Source organism: Ovis aries, chromosome 8 (assembly GCF_016772045.2).
Source record: "Ovis aries strain OAR_USU_Benz2616 breed Rambouillet chromosome 8, ARS-UI_Ramb_v3.0, whole genome shotgun sequence".
NCBI lineage: Eukaryota > Metazoa > Chordata > Mammalia > Artiodactyla > Bovidae > Ovis > Ovis aries.
In genome coordinates, this window is record NC_056061.1 from 74,939,920 (window position 1) to 74,961,624 (window position 21,705).

At 50.2% G+C, this 21,705-nt stretch overlaps 1 protein-coding gene across 2 annotated transcripts in view; it reads right to left on the bottom strand.

Moving 5' to 3' along the window:
- The window catches only part of LOC114108720 (UL16-binding protein 2-like), a 189,493-nt gene extending 168,651 nt beyond the window's left edge, over positions 1 to 20,842 (bottom strand). The window contains exons 1-5 of one of the 2 annotated variants that reach the window (XM_060419816.1): positions 20,633 to 20,842; positions 13,413 to 13,676; positions 12,904 to 13,179; positions 11,900 to 12,032; positions 8,249 to 11,050 (exon numbers count right to left, since the gene is read on the bottom strand). In XM_060419816.1, coding sequence (XP_060275799.1) covers positions 11,917 to 12,032; positions 12,904 to 13,179; positions 13,413 to 13,676; positions 20,633 to 20,705 — 729 coding nt within the window. In that variant the 5' untranslated portion in view covers positions 20,706 to 20,842 and the 3' untranslated portion in view covers positions 8,249 to 11,050; positions 11,900 to 11,916. Of the gene's footprint in view, positions 1 to 8,248; positions 11,051 to 11,899; positions 12,033 to 12,903; positions 13,180 to 13,412; positions 13,677 to 20,632 lie in introns of those variants that run through there. The other variant, XR_009601672.1, reaches the window with a different exon arrangement.
- Between the last annotated feature and the right edge of the window lie 863 nt (positions 20,843 to 21,705).

Below are 21,705 nucleotides of genomic sequence, written 5' to 3' on the forward strand. Positions count from 1 at the left end.
TCACATGAGGCGGCCAAAGTACTGGAGTTTCAGCTTTAGCATCATTCCTTCCAAAGAAATCCCAGGGCTGATCTCCTTCAGAATGGACTGGTTGGATCTCCTTGCAGTCTAAGGGACTCTCAAGAGTCTTCTCCAACACCACAGTTCAAAAGCATCAATTCTTTGGTGCTCAGCCTTCTTCACAGTCCAACTTTCACATCCATACATGACCACAGGAAAAACCATAGCCTTCGCTAGACGGACCTTAGTCAGCAAAGTAATGTCTCTGCTTTTGAATATGCTATCTAGTTTGGTCATAACTTTTCTTCCAAGGAGTAAGCGTCTTTTAATTTCATGGCTGCAGTCACCATCTGCAGTGATTTTGGAGCCCCTCAAAATAAAGTCTGACACTGTTTCCACTGTTTCCCCATCTATTTCCCATGAAGTGATTGGACCGGCTGCCATGATCTTTGTTTTCTGAATGTTGAGCTTTAAGCCAACTTTTTCACTCTCCTCTGTCACTTTCATCAAGAGGCTTTTTAGTTCCTCTTCACTTTCTGCCATAAGGGTGGTGTCATGGTATTTCCCATTCCTCCACATTCTATAAATAAAACCAATGATAATGCTTTATTTCTTGTGGAAACAGAGAAGTTAAGGATCATTCTTAAAGTAACATGCAGTCCACATGTGAAGTGATCCTTAAATTTTATGGATTTTTAAATGCATATTTCACCATATCTCAACAATAGGTCATGTGTTCACCCTACTATGCAGCCATCCAAGTGTTAGTTCCAGGCTGGGAAATATAGACTAAAAGCCATGTAGATAGAGGCCAACCTCAGAGATACTGTGGGCTGGGTTCCAGACCAGGGCAATAAAGTAAATTTCACAATAAAGGGAATCACACAAATTTTTTTCATTTCCACTGCACATAATATTGTGTTGACATGGAAGTCTGTTAAGTGTGCAGTACCTTCATGTCTAAATAAACAAAGTCCAGACCTTAATACACAACACTTTGTTTCTAAAATAAAATACGTTGAGCATCATCTGAGCATCCGGTGAGTCACTATGTTTTTGCTGGTGGAGGGTCCTGTCTCAGTGTCTGTCACTACTGACTAATCAGGGTGGTGGTTGCTGAGGGTTTTGGTGGGTAGCACAATTTCTGAAAATAAGACAACATTGAAATTTGCTACATCACTTGACTCTTCCTTTCACAGAAGGATTCTCTGAGCAGCAATGCTCTTTGACAGCGTTTTACCCATAGTAGAACTTCTTCCAAAACTGGAGGTAATCCTCTCAAATCCTCCTGCCTTTTCAACTAAATTTATTCTAAACTTAAAAGATTCTAATTCCTTTGTTGTCATTTCAACAATCTTCACAGAATCTTCACCAGGAGTAGATTTTATATCAAGAAGCCACTTTGTTTGCTCATCCATTAGAGTCAACTCTCATTTATTCCAATTTTATCATTAGATTGCAACAATCAGTCCCATCTTTACATTAGGCTCCACTTTAATTCTAATTCTCTTGCTATTTTCACCACATCTATAGTTACTTCTTCAAAAGTGAACTCTTGAACCCCTCAAAGTCATCTAAGAAAGTTAAATCAACTTCTTCTAAATTTCTATTAATGTTGAAATTTCAACCTCTGTTCATGAATCACGAATGTTTTGAGTGGAACTTGTAATCTTGAATTCGCTTTAGAAAGTTTTCAATTGACTTTGCCCAGATCCATCAGAGGAATCATTATTTGTGACAGCTATAGCCTTACAGAAACTATTTCCTAAATGCCACGACTTGAACATCGTGACTACTCCTTGATCCGTGGGCTAGAGAACGGATGCTGTGTTAGCAGGTGTGAAAACAACGTGAATCTCATTGCACTTCTCCATCAAGGTCCTTGCGTGCTTTCTAAGTGAGCAGTGATATCTTGAACGGAATCCTTTTTTGGGAGCACTAGGTCTCCATAGTGTATTTACTATTTTTGGTAATCGGTGTTGTAAACAGATGCTGTCATCTCGACTGTGTTGTTCCGTTTGCAGAGCACAGGCAGAGCAGATTTAGCAGAATTCTGAAAATCACTAGGATTTTCAGAAGGTAAGTGAGGCTTGGCTTCAACTTCAAGTCACCAGCTACATTAGGCCCTAACAAGAGAGTCAGCCTATCCTTTGAATCTTTGAAGCCAGGCACTGAGTTCTCCTTGCTAGCCATGCAAGTCCTCGGGGGCATCTTCTTCCAATAGAGCACTCTTTTCTCTACACTGGAAAGCTCTAATTTAGGATAGCCATCTTCAGAGATTATTTTATTAGATATTCTAGATAAATGACTGCAGCTTCGGCATCAACCCTCTCTCTTCCACTCTGCGCTTTATATTACAAAGATGGCTTCTTTCCTTAAAACACATGAACCAGCCTCTACAGGCTTTCAGCTCTTTATTCTGCAGCTTCCTCACCTCCTTTAGCCTTCATAGACTTGAAGTGAGCAGGGCCTTGCTCTGGATTAGGCTTTGCCCTAAGGCAGTGTTGTGATCTTTCCTCCAGTCCATCGAAAGAGTCTCCATATCAGCAGTAAGGCTGTTTTGCTATCTTCCCCTTTGTGTGTTCACTTTGATTTCCTTTAAGAACATTTCCTTTGCATTCACAACTTGAATGTTAGAAGGAAGAGGCCTCATTTCTGGCCCATCTTGGCTTTGACATGCCTTCAAAAGCTTAACCATTTCTATCTTTGGATTTAAAGTGAGAGAGGCGTGATTCTTCCTGTCAATGGGACATGTCGAGGTAATGTTATTAATTGGCCTAATTTCGATATTGCTGTGTCTCAAGCACTCAGGAGTCTCAGGACAGAGATGGACGGGTCAACGGAGCAGTCAGGACACACACACATATCAGATGGCAATGTGCCCATGGTTCCTGGCACCCCAAAACAATTACGATACTAACATGAAAGATCATTGATCACACAAAGGCAAAATCAAGATGGCCAAGTAGGACACCCTGAGCTCCACTCTCCCATGAATACGCCAAAACTACAACCACATACAAAACAGCTCTCTTTCCAAAAAAATGACTGAAACCAGCAGAACTTCCCCTCTACAACAAGCATAGAGAAAGAACCACGCTGACAAGGGCAGGAGCAGAAAAGAAGGGATCTAGTGGGGACACCTTGGCCAGGTACCAACAGAGGGGTCATCACAAACTTGAGCATTCTGCCTAAGGAGCAGCAGGTTTTGCCCCTATATCAGGCACCCCAGCCCTGGTGCAGTGCTGGGAGAACCAGCCCCACGTCCCTACTCCCTCACTCCTGTTTTAGAAACCAAGAGGGTTTATGATCTGGAGCACTGGAGGACTGTGGGAAATGGAGACTCCACTCTTAGAGACTGTGAGCACAGAATTACTTGCTTCCTGTCCCAGCAGAGTCAGCAGATTGCAAAGCATCTGGTGCTCTGGCAAGCATTTGGAGACCATGCCTAGCATAGGCTGGGGCTCACAGCCAAGAGAGCTCCAGACAGGAGCCTCCCCACAAACCATCCCCCCACCAACACAGACACAGACACACAGGGAGAGGCCAAAGCTTGGCTCTAGCCAATCTCTCAGCTCTGCCCCACCTCCACGTGACGCCAGCCCAGGCTAAGACAATCCCTGCAGGTCCCTGGGATCCTGATGAGTTGTGTGACTGCATTGCCACATGAAGGATTGTCTGGTAGAAGCCCTGACTCACATCCGTCTGGCACCAGGCTCTACCTTGGGGTCACCCAGCTGCCGCCCACGGAGAGCTCCAAACTCTGTGAATCAGCAGGTGCAAAGGAGACAAGAAGGTTCTCAATGGACTCACTAGAATCTCTGTGTGGGACGGACCTGTGCTGGGAGGCTGGTTGAAGGACAAGAGACCCACAAGTGTGTGCAGGACTCAGGGTTGGGTGGGGCAAGAGCTTGGTGGGGCCAGGTGAGCTGCATGTGGAGAGACTCCCTTATGAAGGGCTGAGGGCGGGAACCTGGGTTGAATCCCCTGGAGGAGGCAACCCGGAAGCCCCTGGTAGACTCAGACCACAGGGACAAAGGACTGGGAGAACAGGAGGAAGTCAGAGCCTGCCGCCACAGATGGGCTGGGTCGGCCCCATGTGAGGAGCACCGGCCCCAGGGACCTGGGCACCCAGACTCACCCCATGCATGCCCCTGACCCCCGGGCTCACTCCAGATCCCCAGGCATGAGGTCAGAGGTGGAGGGCTAGGGAGATTGGAATTAGCACCTGAGGCAGTTTCATGGATGTGGACTATAGATACATCTAGAAACAGGAATCTGGACAAAATTCTGACTGTGCTAGTTTCCTCATCTTGCCATGCCTCAACTTACACATTTGTCAATGGGAAACGCTACCTACAGGAATGAACAGAGGCTGAACATTCTTTTAGGACCTGAGGAGATCATGCAGGTGGCCCCGAGTGTGTATACGCTGAGGGCTCGCCAACCCCTGTCTCGGGAGTTGTTGTTGTTTGGTCACTAAGTCATATCTCTGTGATCCTGTGGACTGTAGGCCTCTAGCCTCCTCTGTCCATGGGATTTCCTCAGGCAAGAATATTGGAGTGTGCTGCCATTTCCTCCTCCACGGGATCTTCCCCATCCAGGGATGGAACAGACATCTCCCACAGTGACAGGCGGATTCTTTACTGCTGAGCCACCCGGGAAGCCACTTATCAGGTGTTATGAAGTCGCTCAGTCGTGTCTGGACTCTTTCTGACCCTATGAACTGTAGCCTATCAGGCTTCTCCGTCCATGGGATTTTCAAGGTAAGAGTGCTGGAGTGGATTGCCATTTCCTTCTCCAGGGGATCTTCCTGATCCAGGAATCGAACCCAGGTCTCCTGCATTGCAGGCAGACACTTTACCGCTGAGCCACCAGGGAAGTCCCTATCAGGTATTTGTGCTGCTAAAAAAACACAAGGAACCCGGGGATCCAGAGAAGGGGATGGATAGAAGAATGGTGAGGGACAGATCATTGAAATTTTGAGGAACATCAGTCCCACAGAGGGTATGGGGACCCTGTGGGGAGCCCCCAGGAGAGACTCCATGTGGGACGACTCTGGGGACTCATTCCCTTCTCCACTGGCCAACCAAGCTCCTCCCCAAGGGTGGGTCACCCCAGGGCTCCAGGTGGCAAGGGCTGCAGGCACCAACTTCAGTCTTGCCATCCTGGTCCTGCTTCTGCTGCCCAACTGTGCCCACAAAGCAAAGGGTGGTGAGCTCCCGGTGAACCTCCTGGAAGAGGGCAGGGACGATGCATTATAACCAGAGAGCGGGACCCGAGCTGGCCTTGGTTAGAGAGCCCATGGGCGTGGTGTTGCCTTGCCTCCTCCTCCTCAATCCATAGGTGAGCTCCTTTCCTTGTTGGCAGCTGCTGGGCTGATTGGCCACTTTCAGGCCAGCAAAAGGGCAAACTGGTTGAAATAACAATGCTCAGACAATGGGAGGTGGGGAGGCGAGAGGACAAGGAGAGCATGGCAGGAAACACGGCCATTCCTAAGCTCCCAGCCCCTCAGCCATGCCTCCAGGAGTGGGAGCCCTCATGGCAGGGCTGGGACAGGTGACCTTCCTGTGGGGAGGAACCCATTCACCCCCTGAAAAGCACACACCACTCATCTCATCTGTTCACACAAACCCTTCTCCTCCACATGACAGCCTGCCCTTGACTCCCAGGCCATTTTACCAGCCATGAAACACCCAGGCTCTCCAGCTCTCCCTTCTCTCGCCCCCCAGGCTCTCCCTTCCTCAGACACATCCCCTTAGTGGCCACAGCTCCTCCCCTGCAGCTCACTAAGTTCATTCCACATCTCTGCATCCCGAGCAGCCCAGGGCCTCCAATAGGTTCCCACATGTGAAGGGACATGAATCACACTCTCCACTACTGACATCTTATCCCCATGCATGAGGACTCACCCCAACAAAAGCCTCCCAGCCTGGTCCCCAGGAGGGACAGGAGCCCATTCTTACAAAGTGTGACATGGGGCCTCAGAGTGAGGAGGGGCACCCCTACTTCTACCTTTGGTCCCACATTCATATTGTCCACAGACTGTGCAGGTCGCAGCCCGTAATGGTTATTGATTAAGACAGGAGCCGGGGAACTCTTCTACAGAAGACAAATCTGTCTCTTCAGGCCTTTTGGCGTCTGTCTCTGTGCACGTCCAGGTTTGTGGTGGGACAACAGGCAAAGACAACGTGAAAAACCAAAGGAACCCCTCTGACCACTGCCCTGGTTTGCGAACCCCAGCACTGGGAGACTCATCACCTGGGGAATTATCCAGAGGCTGCCTCGGCTGCCTGTTTATGAATCCCAACCCTGCCTGGTCCGCCTTGTAGCCTCTGGTGATGGGAATGTGATAGGAGGGTGGGTCCTGCAGTTACAGGCTAACGCCCCCCTCCTCCACTGTAGAGTGGCTTCCTTGGTGCAAGGGGCCACGGGGACACTGTGTGAAGCCACAGAAGTGAGCAGAGGACAGGGAGGTGCCACAGTTCTGGTGTCAGGTCTTGATCCCCTGCTGGTCATCTTACTTGTCCCCTGTGGCCCTGCTTATGCCAAATCACACAATCACTTCTATCCTATGACAGCTGACCTCTCAGTACGAGTGGATGAGCCCAGTTCATCAAGACTGGAGGTCCCTTCTCTACCAGACTCAGGACCATATCAGTAGCCATGTTTAAATGTCAGGCTTTCCTCACTCAAGAGGCGTGGTCGTGCCTCTGACCCTGTGGGGCTGGGTTGTGATGCTCTGATTAGGATGTCACAAGCTGTCCCTGGGGGAGGGCATGGCAACCCACACTGGTATTCTTGCCCGGAGAATCCCATGGACAGAGGGACCTGGTGGGCTACAGTCCATGGGGTCACAAAGAGTCAGACATGACTGAAGTGACTTAGCAGGCAGGCAGGTTACCCCTGGCACGATTTCCCCTGCTGATGGACTTCTGTGTCATGGGTGCTGCAGGGTCCTAGGGTCCCAGTGGCAGATCCCGCCACACTCCTTCCTTCATGTCCTTTCCATGAACACCTTCCACAGCTGAGTTGAGCAGTTGCAGAGGCCTCTGGTCTGCAAATCCTGAAATATTTAGTGTCCAGCCATTGATAGAAATGCTTTAGACCAGGCAGATATAAAAAGGAGATGTGAAGGGATCACAGCCCTGCGTGCTTTCAGGTTATGATTGTTCACTAATCTCTGCCATTTTACCCAGAAAAGGGTGGTCTTGCAACATTCTGTTTGCAGCAAAGGAAAGGCAATATGAGAATATACTCGTACTTCTCAACTATGGCAGCCTTCACCCCATTCCTAACTACAGAGACTTTTCCATCACTGGTTCAAATCTAGAGAATGTGAAATAACCACTGTGTGGGTCTTCACACACCGTGAGACCCCTGTAAGCAGGATGCAGGATGGTTATGTACTCAGTACCCTGCATCTCATGCATCACATTAATCACAGCGGGGCTGCGATGATGCTTCAGATCCCTGGACATGATGTGAGTCACACCCTGGGTCCATAGGAATGTGGGGTGGCTTCTGCTTCCCAGTGGGCACTTACCTGAGTCAATGGCCACGTGGCTCCCAAGGATGGGGAAGGCTAGAGGACCACGGCACTGCGCTTGCCATGGTGATGGGGCCCGCCTGCTGGAAACTGCATCTCTCTCAGGTAACGGGTTCTCGGTTCTGATAACTGGCTCAGTTCTAGAAACTGGGCAAAGTATCCAGACAAGCTGTTGTGATGGCTGTTTTCAGAGTCCTGATCATCCAGCTTGTGTTCTATTTTCTTTTCGTTTCTTGGGTTTTTTGTTTTTTGGTCAGCTGCCTGGCTTTTGGGATCTTAGCTCCCTGACCAGTGATCAAACCGGGCACCTGGCAGTGAAAGCCCGGAGTCCTAACCAGTGGAGCCGCGGGGCATTCCCTGTCTCATTCCTTTCAGTCGTGCAGTTTGTGTCTAGGTTGGCTGTCCATCCGGGTGTTTGCTTCTAGGATCGCCCTGTGCTGTGAACCAGCGTCATACTCTGCAGTCAGGACCTGGCAGCTGTCTCATCTCTCTACTCCTATCAACCATTGTGCCTGGTTTGTTCCTGACTTGGTGCATCCGCACCTGGAATCTGCATATGTTCAACCCCTGTTTCTGCTGGAAGCCCATTGGAGACACCATCTCCGAGCAGCATCCTGACCTTCAGCAAAAGCCCTCCTGTGTTACCGATCAGGGCTCCTGGACTCGATCAATAGAAGTTGGTAAAAGGCCAGACACAAATTCAGGAGGAAAAAAGCTTTATTGAGACTCATGAGGGAGCGAAAACAAGTAACATGTTCCCTTGCTGGCTCCAGAGGGTGGGGGAGCCAGTCTTGCGTATGAGATGAGGGTGCCGGCAGGTCCTGGATTCAGGCCAGGGGGGTGAGCTGGGTGATTTGCTCCCCCTTGGTGGTGCTGTGTGTAGGGATCATGACCAGTACCCTGCTTTTGCGCCTGGCTGCTCTGAAATCACCTTCGGTTTTGGTCTATTTGTATCTTGTTGTTGATTATTTTTCCCAACTGCACATGCATGCAATTACTTTTAGCCCCTTACAATTCTTTGTATTGTGATGCTTGATGTGACTTTTGTCCAGGTACACTCAACTGCAGCAAACTGTCCCAACCTGTCTCATTCCCCGCTGAGGGGTCTACACCCTTATTCTTAAGGGTTAAGGGGCTGAAGCTTCCTTCTATCAAAACTTCTCCCTGCTGGACAGGGACCACTGAACTGAGCCTCCCCTCAAGGTGCAGAAGTCCCTCACAAGGACCTACATGGATCTGGGCCACCCTCCATTGGAACGGGCTATATTCCTTGAGCCACCAGGAGTGTGATTTCAAACTGGTAGATCCTACAGACACAAAGTCAATCAAAAGGTGAAATAAACAAGGGCTAGAAAGGAAAGAACAACAACAGCCATTAAAGGGCCTAGAAAGGGAAGGACCCAGGTTAACTTTGGAAGGGCTTTCTCTTTTTTTTTAAACTCTTGGCAGAGGCGAAATCTCCCATGACAAAATTGTGAAGCCCCTCTACCTGTATATTTAAGGTGCATATTTACACCTTAATATAAGGTGTAGTAATATAAGGTGTATATTTCCTTAATATTGATCTAGAGGGAGCACAGCGAGCGGTGCTAAAGAGGGATCTTAGTTTCCTGCCCAGGAATTGAACCTAGGTAGCTTGGTGTAAAATGAGGAGTTCTAGACACTAAACACCAGGCGGGAGATGCAAAGTTCCCTTGGTTCTTACCATCTTTGAAAGCAAAAATGTTTCAAGAAGGCAAAAACTATAAAAACAGATACCAAAGTTATTGCTGGAGACATACAGAAATAGTTTGTTTATTTAAGATGGAAGCAAGGTAGAAATATACATCCAGAGAGGAGTGCAGGAGTCCTGAGTGAGCAGCACAAAGAAGCGGATTTAACACACGCATACAGGGCTTCCCTTGTAGCTCAGGCAGTAAAGAATCTGCCTGCAGTGCAGGAGACCCAGGTTCGATCCCTGGGTTGGGAAGATCCCCTGGAGAAGAAAATGGCAACCCATTCCAGTACTCCCTTGCCTGGAGATTTCCAAGAACAGAGGAGCTGGCAGCTGATAGTCCACGGGATCCCAAAGAGTCGGACATGACTGTGTAACTAACCTTCTTTCACTTTCACTTCCATACATGCATCTATTCTTCCCCAACTCCCCTCCCATCCCCACCCAGGCTGCCACATGACATTGAGCAGAGTTCTATGTGCTATACAGTAGGTCCTTGCTGGTTATCCATTTTAAATAAATCAGTGTGTACATGTTGATCCCAGACTCCCTAAGTATTCCTTTCCCCTCATCCTTTCCCCCTGGCAACCATAAATTCATTCTCTAAGTCTGTGATCTCTTTCTGTTTTGTAAGTAAGAGCATTTATATCACGACTTTTTTGATTCTGAGTATAAAGGACATCAACAGGTGCTTCTGCCTCTCTGTCTGACTTATGTTGTTCAATATGACAATCTCCAGCTCCATGCATGTTGCTACACATGGCATTATTTCTTTCTTTCTGATGGCTGAGTAATATTGCCCTGTGTATATGTCCCACATCTTCTTTATCCATTTACCTGTGGGCAGACGTTTAGGTGGCTTCCAGGTCTGGCTACTATGAGCAGCGCTGCCATGAACACAGGGTGCATGTGTCCTCTCAGACCCTGTTTCCTCCGTATCACCAGGTGCACTGAATCGCATAAGACGGAGAAATGGTGAGACATCATGACCTCTCTCATGGGTTAGAAAACAAAAATCTTGTATACTTCAAGCTTTCTGGAGTCCTGAGATGCTGATTTAAATAGCACTAGCATAATAAGTTGCCTTCCCCAGTGGCTCAGATGGTAAAGAATCTGCCTGCCAACGTAGGAGACACAGGAGACGTGGGTTCAATCCCTGAGTTGGAGAGGTCCGCTGGAGAAGGAAACAGCAACCCACTTCAGTGTTTTTGCCTGGAGAATCCCACAGACAGAGCAGCCTGGCGGGCTACAGTCCAGGGGGTCACAAAAGGTGGGATACGACTGAGCGACTAACACTTTCACTTTCATCATAATAAATTATTAAGGGAAATAGTCATAAATAAAACTTTCTTCTATTGAAATAGGTTGAGGTGATTTCTCCAGACACATAAAGAATCCCTGAGTCCTGTAATAGCAGACGGTATTTTTCTTGCAATATCATTTGCAGAAATGAGGTCACGAGGCAGAGTTTAATTATCCACAAACTAGAATGAGATGAAAAATGTCCTGTTTGTGGAGATTTCTTCAAGTACTTGAATATTTCAGTGTAGAAATACCACTAATTAGCACCAGGAGAAAGTGGCGAAATAAATTGTTCCTGTTTTTTTTTAAAAAAGTGCTGAGTAGGATTTCGTCAAAAGTGATAAAGCCCATGAGATGATGCATCTACTGTGTCATCGTAACCGGAAAACACTGGGGATTCATGGGGTCTGATCTCCTGGATCTAAAGTGAAGAGCAGGAGAAAGACCGACAGAGCACTTGTCACACTTCCTGGGAGCACCATCTCCTGTAGAAAAGAAAGAGGCCTTCGTCCAGGGGGCTGAGGAACTCCTGTCAATTTCCTGGGGCGGCCCCTCCCCAGGCCCCTCCAGCCCCGCCCTCACTGAGGGGCTCCTATGTCCTCCACCCCCACCCCAGGCCCAGCAGCTTCTTGTCACCTCCTCTTTCCTTCCTGCATCACAGAGTCACCTCAGGCCCTGACACGCCCTGCTCAGGCTCAGGACTGGAGCCAGTGAGGAATCAGTCTGCTCCCTTTACTCAGGTCCACATCCTCCCCGAGGGGGGCCTAAGGGACCAGGGAGCAGGTCCCCGGAGGAGGGGCCTTGCTTCCTGACGGCCTTGGGGGGCTGCAGGTAAACTTTCTTTCACTGCCCTCCAGCTTCTGAGCAGCACACACAGCTCTCAGGACCAGGGTCCCTGCCCCCCATCTCTTCCTGGTCCCGCCCAGCTGGGCGCCTCCACCACAGCTCAGACCCACCCATCCCCAGGCACCTCTGCTCGAGGCAGGGCGGCTCAGTGATGGAGGCTCTGGGTTCCCAGGAGGCTGGTGACGTGCCGGCCACACTGAGTCAGACCTGCTGCTGCTCCAGGAGCACAGGCCTGGCCTCAGCCCTTCCCCCAGTCTCTGCTGTGGGGCTCCTGCCTTGCCTGCTTGACCCACGCCACTTCCTGCGAGAACAGGCCTTTGGAGTTGAGTCTGCAGTTCTTGCTCTCGGGTGATATGGGGTCTTATCCACCTGCTCATTTCCAGGGTGAGGAGGTTCAGTGAGGGGCAGGGGTTGGCTGGGATTCACCTGCCCCAGCCTCACACCAGGCCCTGTGCCCCTGCCTTCCCTCTGAATTCTGCCTTCAGTACCTGCTCCTGGAAAGGACTCAGCCCAGGAAGACAGTTATGATGAAACTGGTGAGGAGCATGGGGAGGATCCAGGTGATGTGCTTGATGGCTGTGGCTGAGGACTTCACTGTAGGGGGGCCCGTGGTCGGTGATGCTGCAAGGAGAATAAGGGTGAGGCTCTTGTCCAGACCCCAAACGCGGCAGATGTCACCTTAGCCCCCCTGACCCAGGTACCCCTATTATGCAGCCTGTTTGCACCCACACGTGGAGGCCCTTGTGACAGGTCCTCAGGCGAGATGGGAGGGAGGGAGGAGCCCAGTCCCCATGGGACTCTGACAGCTAATGGGGAAGCAAGATTTCCAACACACCTACTCACACCTACTGAGTCAAGGGGGCAAGGAGGCATCTGCCGAGTTTGGGGGTCTGGAAAAGGGCTTCACTCTTACCCTCCTCGCAGCATCACTGATGCAGACAGCTGGCACCCATCACATGAAGGCCCCTGTGATAGATCCCCAGGCGAGATGGGGGGAAGGGAGGAGCCCAGTCCTCACGGGGCTCTGACAGCTAACGGGGGAGCAAGGTTTCCAACACACCTACTCAGTCCTGCTGTGACACCAGAGACAGTGACCTGAGGATGCAGTCCTCAGGAGCTGACAGCAGGGGCGGTATTGACAGTTTTCCCGAAGTGGAATTGGTGACATTTGAAAGAAGATATACTGGAAAGAAGGTATAGTGAGAAATAAATCCCAGAAATCAAAAAGATGTCTACAGGTTTGGGATCAGCAAAAATCCATGTTCAGTCTTCCAAAGGCCTGTGCTGTTAGGAGAGACGTCAGGAGTGGAGAGGAAGGAGGATGACAGGGCATCCCCGGATCATTGCTCTCCCAGGAACAACTCACCTCTGACGGATCACATTCTCAAACACACACACACACACACACACACACACACACACACACACACCACGGGAGTGGGTCCATGTCACCATGAGAAGACAACCACTTTCTCCTACTCTTCTCACTTACCCGAGGTCTTCAGCATTTTCTCCCAGCACACCAAGAAAGCCTGAAGCCAGGCCCGACAGTCTCCCACGGAGACCTTCTTGAAGAAGTCCGTCACAGCCCTGTCATTCTCCCATTTCTCTTTCATCCGCCTCCCTCCAGGATGAACCACTGTCCAGTGTCCATTCTCTGAATCAAAGAGGAGGCACAGTTGTCCACTGAAGCCAAACTCCCAGGATGCATTCATCTGTCCATTGTCTTCACGCCAGCATGTCATCCTGGCCTGCAGGGTCAGAGGGCCTGATCCCATTGAAGGAAAGAAAGAGCTCAGCCTCTGGGCGTGACAGATTCTTACCTAGCTGGGTCCACCTCCCCTGGGCCCAGCTAATCTGGCCCTGGTATCTCCTGCAACAGCTGCTCTTTCCACTGGACTACTAGGGAAGGACAATATCCAATTTTTTTTTTAACCCGAAAACAGTAGATGCAGCCAAGCCCCCAGTCTACTCCTCCTGCATTTGGATTTTCTAACTCACCCTTGTCTGTGTGTTTCTCCGGTGTAACATCAGGCACCTGCTCCTGGAGCAAATCTCCAGTGTCTCTGAGTGTGACAGTCTGTGTTTCCCAGGCGCTCATATTTTTCACTTTCTCCCCCAATGGACTCATGTACTTGATCTTAGCTGTACCACAGTCATAGGAGAGAAAGATCTTTTGATCAACTTCCCCTTGAACCTCACACCATCGCTGACCATATCTGGGCCAAGGACTGATGGTGAAATTATAGGAAAGAGAATGAGGGTCTGTGAAGGCAAAACACAGTGAGGGTGAGGTTGGGGAAAAAGACCCTGAGGCCCCTTCCCCCAGTTATGTGAGAGCGGAGTAAAGTGCAGGGCGGGCTGACAGAGCAATGACACCCACAACACACACCATACAGCCAGTGCCCCTCCTCTCCTTGTGGAGAAGGAGGAGTCCCCTGCCTGGCAAATTTCACACACCCTGGGTGTGTCCCCTTGTCCACCAGGTCCATTCCCAGCATCATAACCTTTGCAGAGACGTGCCAGGCTGCTATGCAGGAAAAGTCTAGATGACAGAGCACTGTCAGAATCTAACCCCGGGTCCTGTGAGAGATGGGGAGCCTGTGGGGATGCCCCTGAGGAAGCAGGACCACAGGGAGAGGGGCAAAGAGGCGACGGGTGAGCACAGAACCCCAAGTCAGAGAAGGAAGAGTTAATAATTACAGGTCACAGGACTTAGTAAGGCTGGGGAGACTTTGCTGATCTCCCACTAGGATGGGTCTCAGGAGCCTGGAGAAAGGCCTGGTCCACATGGCATGAAAAAGAAAGTCCAGAACTTCGAGGCAGGTGGTAGAGGAGGGGATCCAAGGCTCAGAGAAGTGAATCTGCCAGGGCAGACACGGAATGAAGGGGCAGGAAAGTGTCCAGGCCACCAGGCACCATGGGAAAGCCTGATGGACTCTATGGAGCCGGAGAGGAAAGCGTGGATGAGAAGCATCTCCAACAGCTCAAGGTTGACTTTTGTGGAAATCAGGAATAGTGGTAGGAGACCGTGTTGCCGTGGGCTTCCAGCAGGAACAGGATGGAAAATGGGGGGGGGGGGGAAGATTCCAGTTGGAGTGTTGTATGTTAGGAGCAAAGTTGGTACAATGGTCAAAGTGATTAGTGAAAGTCGCTAGTTGTGTCTGACTCTTGTGACCCCCATGGACTATACAGTGCATGGAATTCTCCAGGCCAGAATACTGTGGTGGGTAGCCTTTCCCTTCTCCAGAGGATCTTCCTAATTCAGGGATGGAACCCAGGTCTCTCACATTGCAGGTGGGTGCTTTACCAACTGAGCTATCAGGGAAGCTGAAAGTGATTAGAGAGTCCCAATGCCAGCCAGGGCCTGACTGCCGAGAGCACAATGCTGGCTCAGAGCACAGGGTGATCTAGAGGCAGAGAGATGGCCAGTGAACCTGGATGCAAACTGCTTGATTGAGAGAAAGAAACCAAGGAGAGACAAACACAAGACTGGATGATCAGCAGGCTGAAAGCAGCCATCCCTCCCAAACATCCCTACCAAAATTTCCAGAACTGAGCTACTTCTCAGAAGGCATCAGCAGAGAAAGAAGCCCCGTCCCAGTGAGGAGGGCCCTTTCATCACCACAGCAAGTGCAGAAGTCCTTCCATTCTCTCCCGATGAGCCACATGGTTATTTACTGGGGTAAGTCAGTCCAATGCTTTGGCCACCTGATGCGAAGAACTGACTCATTGCAAAAGACCCTGATGCTGGGAAGGCTTGAAGGCCAGAGGAGAAGCTGACGACAGAGGATGAGATGGCTGGATGGCATCACCGACACGATGGACATGAGTTTGAGTAAGCTCTGGGAGTTGGTGATGGACAGGGAAGCCTGGCAGGCTGCAGTCCATGGGGTCGCAAAGAGTCGGACATGACTCAGTGCCTGAAGTGAGCTGGAACCACTCCCACATTCATATGGGACCCAGTGTGTTACTAACATCACGCACAGGACTGTAGCATGATCATGGCCTCCGTGCTGTGAGGTGATGCTCTGAGGACCAGGCAAGTAATAGACACCTGTCCCAGGTCCTGCTAACAGTGCTTATCTCTGGGTCCACAGACCCACTCAGTGTCCATTGCACATGTCCTGGACTTCTGACATGAATGGACAGTCTGTGTTGTTAGTAAACTACCATGGGTGAGGGTACCATAGTCGTGAATTCCACATTCATTCTTCTGACCCTGACTCCCCATCCCCTGATAGTATGTGTAAACAACATCATCTCCTGGAAGAAATCATGGAAACGAGTACCAACCTACAGTCACCCTAGGCCTGCAGAGCTCTGGTCCCTATCTTATCTCCACTGAATTACCACTGAGGTCCTAGGTTTCCTCTAGTGGTACATATGAAACATTTCAGGCTTCACAGACCCTAAGTCTCTGCTGCAACTGCTGTCCTGGCACAAAAGCAGTCACAACTGATGAATGATGAGTGTGGCTGGACCTGCTTCTTGGGCAGGTGACCCAACAGAACCGGTGACACCATAGCTATCTGTGTTCGGAAAGGTACTACATGCTGTATGAGGCATTTTACTTGGAGGCTCACAACACAGACTCCTAGTGTCCTGAAGAAAGGACACACCACCAGCAGTGAGAAAGCCCATACCATTCAGTGTGGCTCCTGGTATGGTCCTGCGGCCTGGCAGAGATGAGGCCTCTGGTCATGGAATGTCAGAGTTGCCCATCATGATCTGGGTTCACCAACCCCTAACCATTAGTTCAGATAGGCCAGCCGTTATAGGATAGAAGTGATTATGTGGCTTGGCATAACCAGGGCCACAGGGAACAAATCAGATGTACCAGCAGGGGACCTAGGCCTGACACCAGAGTTGATACAGGGCCACTATCCCCTGCTCACACCTGTGGCTTCATGCAGTGTCCCCTACCGCTCCTTGAACCAAGGAAGCCAGTCTACAGCAGGTGAAGGTGAAGTCGTTCAGTCGTGTCCAACTCTTTGTGATCCCGTGGACTGTAGCTACCGGGCTTCTCCATCCATGGGATTCTCCAGGCAAGAAAACTGGAGTGGGTTACCATTTCCTTCTCCAGGGGATCTTCCTGACCCAGGGATCGAACCCAGGTCTACTCGCATTGGAGGCAGATGCTTTAACCTCTGAGCCACCAGGGAAGCCATCTACAGCAAGGGGGTGCATTAGCCCATAACAGGCAGATCCACACTCCTATCACAGTCCCACGACCAGAAGCTACAAAGCAGGACAGGGTACGTTTCTGGTTCATAAACAGACAACTGAGGCAGCTCTTGGATGATTCTCTAGGGAATGGGTCACTCATTACTGGGGTCCAAAACCAGGACCGTGCACAAGTCTGGTTCTCAGTTGATTTACACATTACATTTGGCTCCTGCTGCTCCACAAATGCGGAAGCTCCTTTTGCACCCAGACACAGATACCAAATTGCCTAATGAGACCTTGAGATTCACTTTCTTCTGTAGAAAAAAAAAAAAAATCTGTCAACTCCTACCTTAATCAATAACCATTATAGGCTGATGCTGTCCCAATTCCTAGACACTGTGAATGTGAGAGCAAAGGGTAGGCGTGGGGATGCCCAGCCTCCCCCTCGAGCCCTGTGTCACACTCTGGGAAACCCTGTTCCCGTCCCTCCTAAGTTAGGTCCTGGGGGCCAGGTCGGGGGGTTTTGCTGGGTGAGTTATCAGACAGAGGGATAAGATGCCAGTTGAGAGAGGGCATGTTTAGACTCTCTTGAAGAGATAGGAAGCTGTTGGAGGCCCTGAGCTTCTTGGGATCATGGAAAAATGGGTAATAAATGGTCTTGTAACCAAAAGGGCCCTAGGGCGCCTTAGTGGGAAAGACCCGTCCCCCATGGTCTCTGTCTGCCTCTTGTTTGTAGAAAAGTTTTAGTCAGCCAGGCCTCCTGTGAGTCTCAAAATGGTGGTTTAAGAGTTAAGGATTAGAACATGTGAAGATGGAGAAAGGAATACTCCTTAGGCTGGGAAACTGGTAACAATTTAGACTGTGGGCAGCCACAGAGCAGTGTCAGGAAATTCCCAGTTCCCTGAAAGACAACAAAGAGCTGACACAAGCCTCAAGTTGTTTCTACAGGAAGCAGACCCCCAGCACATAAAAACTGCTGGCTACAAGCACGCAGACCCCTAGACTGGTTGAAACCGTAAGTTTGGTGGTGCTCAAACGTTCGCCTTGTGCCAACCAACCTGACTGTGCTCAATACGCTGATGCGCCCTGCAGCAGCCACCTCTGCCCCCTTTCTAACCTGGAAACTTGGAGGCGGTCTGAGGACTTTAGGCCACTATTTTCCCGGGGCTCCTGAGCAAACCAACTTGTCCTTTTCAACCACTTGTTACCTTCATAGGTGGTAGGATGTGGGTCATAACCAGCTTCAACTAGTAACAGCCTGAGCTGTCTGGGAGGAGCTTTGACTTCAGGGAGGTGCTGATCAGTGGCTAGGCACTGAGCGCCTTCCTTATGATGCATATGTAACTAAAAACATAAATAAATTGAATTCTTTAATTTTTTCAAGTGTTTTAAAAAATCCATTTTATACTTAAGCCAGCCTTGAAGATAAGCACAAAATCTGTTTACTTTTTTTTGTTTGTTTGTTTTCTACGCAACACAACTCAGGCACCCATTCTGTGCATAGTAAAAGGGATTATTTACTATTGACCTGACCCAAACCCACTCCTGGCACTGAGAAATGCTAGCATCTGCCAAATTCAGGATGTTTCAGTAAATTCCTCTCCTTCTTTCCCCAAAGTAAGAAGGCAGAACTCCTCTGTATTAAAAAAAAATTTTTAAGGCAACTTTCCATGAAAGAGTAGTTTCTGTTTCTATTGCATTTTTCTCCTTTTTTTTCCTTCTAGCTTTTAAGTTTTCTTCCTCCAACACTGCTTTTTCTTGTACAATGCGAGAGCAATTTTTCATTTTTCTTTTCCTAAGACAAAGTATTTCATCTTATAGACAAATAATTCCCAAGACTAGTGATAAATATTTTAAAAAAAAAAAGAAAGAAAGAAAGAAAAGAAAGAAACTTAAGGGTTTCCCTGGTGGCTCAGCAGGTAATGAATCCACCTGCAATGCAGGAGACCCCAGCTCAGTTCCTGGGTCAGAAAGATCCCCTGGAAAAGGGAGAGGCTACCCACTCCAGTATTCGTGAGCTTCCCTGGTGCCTTAGATGGTAAAGAATCCACCTGCAATGTGGAAGACCTGGGTTCAGTCCCTGGGTGGGAAGATCCCCTAGAGATGGGAAAGGCTATCCACTCCAGTATTCAATCCTGGAGAATTCCACGGACTGTATAGTCCATGGGGTCCCAAAGAGTCAGACAGGAGTGAGCAACTACTCACGGCACATTCAAGGATGAATCAACTACATTACTCTGATGAAGTAGAAACTAAAAAGCACTTGGCCCTAAGCTAGTCCAACTATTTGTGTTGAAACAATCTTAAAAACTATTTATTTTATAATATTGTTTAAAAATTTCTTCGTCACAAAAGTTATACAAACACTTTCAGTTCAACCTAATGAAGGTGATATCTAGAAAATATTCCACATCCCTAAGTCTGTCTTAGAAATTTTAGATGCTATGGCTTTCCTAAGGCACAGTGTTCTGGAAGACAATGTGCTTCTGCGGTGCTGGGTGATGTATGTGGCTGTCTGGCTCCAAGGGGTCTTCAGCAGGCACCTTCCCCCTGACGCTGGGGGACTGTGAGAGGACAGTCAGACATAGGCCCCCAGGGCTGCATGGAGCCCTGTGAGACACTGGGCCAGCTGCTGGAACTGGGCTTCTCCTCTGAATCTGAGGCCCAGCACAAGCCATCACATTTCGTAGCACATTTTCCTTCCTTTCAAATTTTTGAAGCAGGGAAGTTTTTGAAGAACTTAAGGTCAATACTAATACTGACAGTTGACAGACTAATCCTGTCAGTGTAGCACTGCATTTCGTATCATAACCTCATCATCTACTTTGCAGAAAAGGAAAGCTAGAGCCAAATCACTGATACAGTGCCTGGAAATCCCCCCACCCCGTGCCCCTCGCACCCCCACCCCCACCAAGCAGAGATGCTGACCTGGGGAAGGTCCACGAAACTGTCTACTTGGAAACCTGTTTATACTCAACTTGGACTCTGCAGGCCACGTGAAAGGCAGGACATCTGTTTCGCGGGGTACTAACAGGTTAAAAGATAGACGTAGTGCTCAACAAGATCACTTCTCTAATAAAAAAAAAAGTTCTGCATCTAGACCAATGGGCCAGCGCACGTGGTCCCTGCAAAGGTAGAGGCTCGCACCCGCCCCCGGGGTCCGGGGTGGAGCCGCGCAGGGGAGCCCAGGAACGGGGAAGGAACTGCGCCGCAGAGCCCAGGGATCACCAGGGGAGCCGCGCAGCGGAGCCTCGGGGTCCTGGGGTGGAGCCCTGGGGCCGGGGGTGGAGCCCGGGGACCGGGGTGGAGCCAGCAGCGGCGGCTCGGACAAGGGATCACCAGGGGATCACCCTGGGCGGCTCGGCCCAGGGATCACCAGGGGAGCCGCGCAGCGGAGCCTCGGGGTCCTGGGGTGGAGCCCTGGGGTCCTGGGGTGGAGCCCGGGGACCGGGGTGGAGCCAGCAGCGGCGGCTCGGACAACAGCAACTCAAGCACGTTTAAGCCGGGAGCGCGCCGCCGCCGCCGCCGCTTGGGCACCCGGGTCCGCTCTGCGTTTATAACTTACCGCCGGGAAAGAGCGCGGGTCCTTCAAGGGCCGGGAGATGGAGGGACCAGAAGGGTCTCTGTTGCACAAGTCGGGGGGGAGGGTGTGCTTTGTGGGGTGGATCTGGGTCCCTTCTCCCCGGGAAGGCCGACTGGTCCCAAACCGCCCGGCTCCAGGGCTCCCACTTTCCAGGGGCGGGTGGAACCTTGGGGGGTTTCACCGCATTTCCTGCCGCGTCCCGGCCGCCCTCTTCTCCCAGCGCCACCTCCCAAACTCCCGGCATCACTACTTCACCCAAGGCGCCCCTGTTCTGGCCCGGAGAGCCGGCAAGAAGCCGGGAGGAGCCTCCGAGGAGAAAAGGGGCCGAGGGAAGGGAAAGAGGAGGAGGCGGCGGCGACACGCTGCAAGAAGTTTCGCGAACCCCCGAGGACACCACCCCCATCCCCTTTTCGGGTCAGAATCCATGCAACCTCCTCGCGTTCCCCCGCAGGTTCATCCCGGAGCTCACCGCTGGACGTCCCGCTGAACCAGACAATCAGAAGCAAAACGAGGAAGACAAGACTGCTCTTGGAGTCACCCATCTCTCTCTTTGCCACCTGGATCCCAGTTTTGCAAGAGTGCGAGGCTGTGACCCTCTTCCGCTAGCCGGCAGCTGCGGTCTGGACCTCCGCCTCTGTGCTCACTGCCTGGGCGGTCCCTCCGCCGACAGGCCCCGCCCAGGTTTCCCCTTGGCGGCTTTGCGCCTGAGTCTGGGCTGGGCACTCTTGCTGGGCTCGGGGGTGGGGCAGGTGGGGCCGTCCTGCTCTGTCAGCCCAGCCCTGCAGCCCTACTCCGCTTCACATAACTGGGGGAGGAGGCCTATGGGTCTTTTTCTCCCAACCTCACCCTCACTGTTTTGCCTTCACACATGCTCACTCTGTTTCCTATAATTTCACCATCAGTCCTCAGCCCAGACCTGGACAGCCGTGGTGTGAGGTTCAAGGCCAGGGGAACGGAGAGGTTTTTCTCTCCTATGACTGTGATCTTGCTAACATCACGTTCATGAGTCCTCTGGGAGAATTCTGGAGCTGAGGTCCCTATCGTTTTCTGAGAATTAGAGGGGAGCCTGGTTGATATATCCCCTAAAATGTACTGGAGATGTCATTCTGAACAGGACTAACACTAACAACAACAACCAAAAGGGACGGTAATGAAAGGCTGTCTTGATTCCCGATGTCTATTTTTATCTTATGTTCTTTCTTCATTTCCATCCATGGACCGGAGCTCTTCAATTTGTATTATTTATGCAGCGGGGGAGGCTCCCTTTAGCGATCATTTATCTCTTACTGAGATAAAAGGTAAATATAAAATATATTTATAATATCTATATTATAAATATATATATAAACATATATATATATTAAAATGGTGGATCGGAGGGCTTCCCTGATGGTCCAGTGGTAAAGACTCCATGCTTAGACCCTAGGGGTGGGGTTTCGATCCCTGGCTAAGGAACAAGACCCTACATGCCTCATGGCACAACCAAAAAATAAAAATGATGCATCTTAATTTCTATCTGGGGAAACTAAATTTTAAACCTTA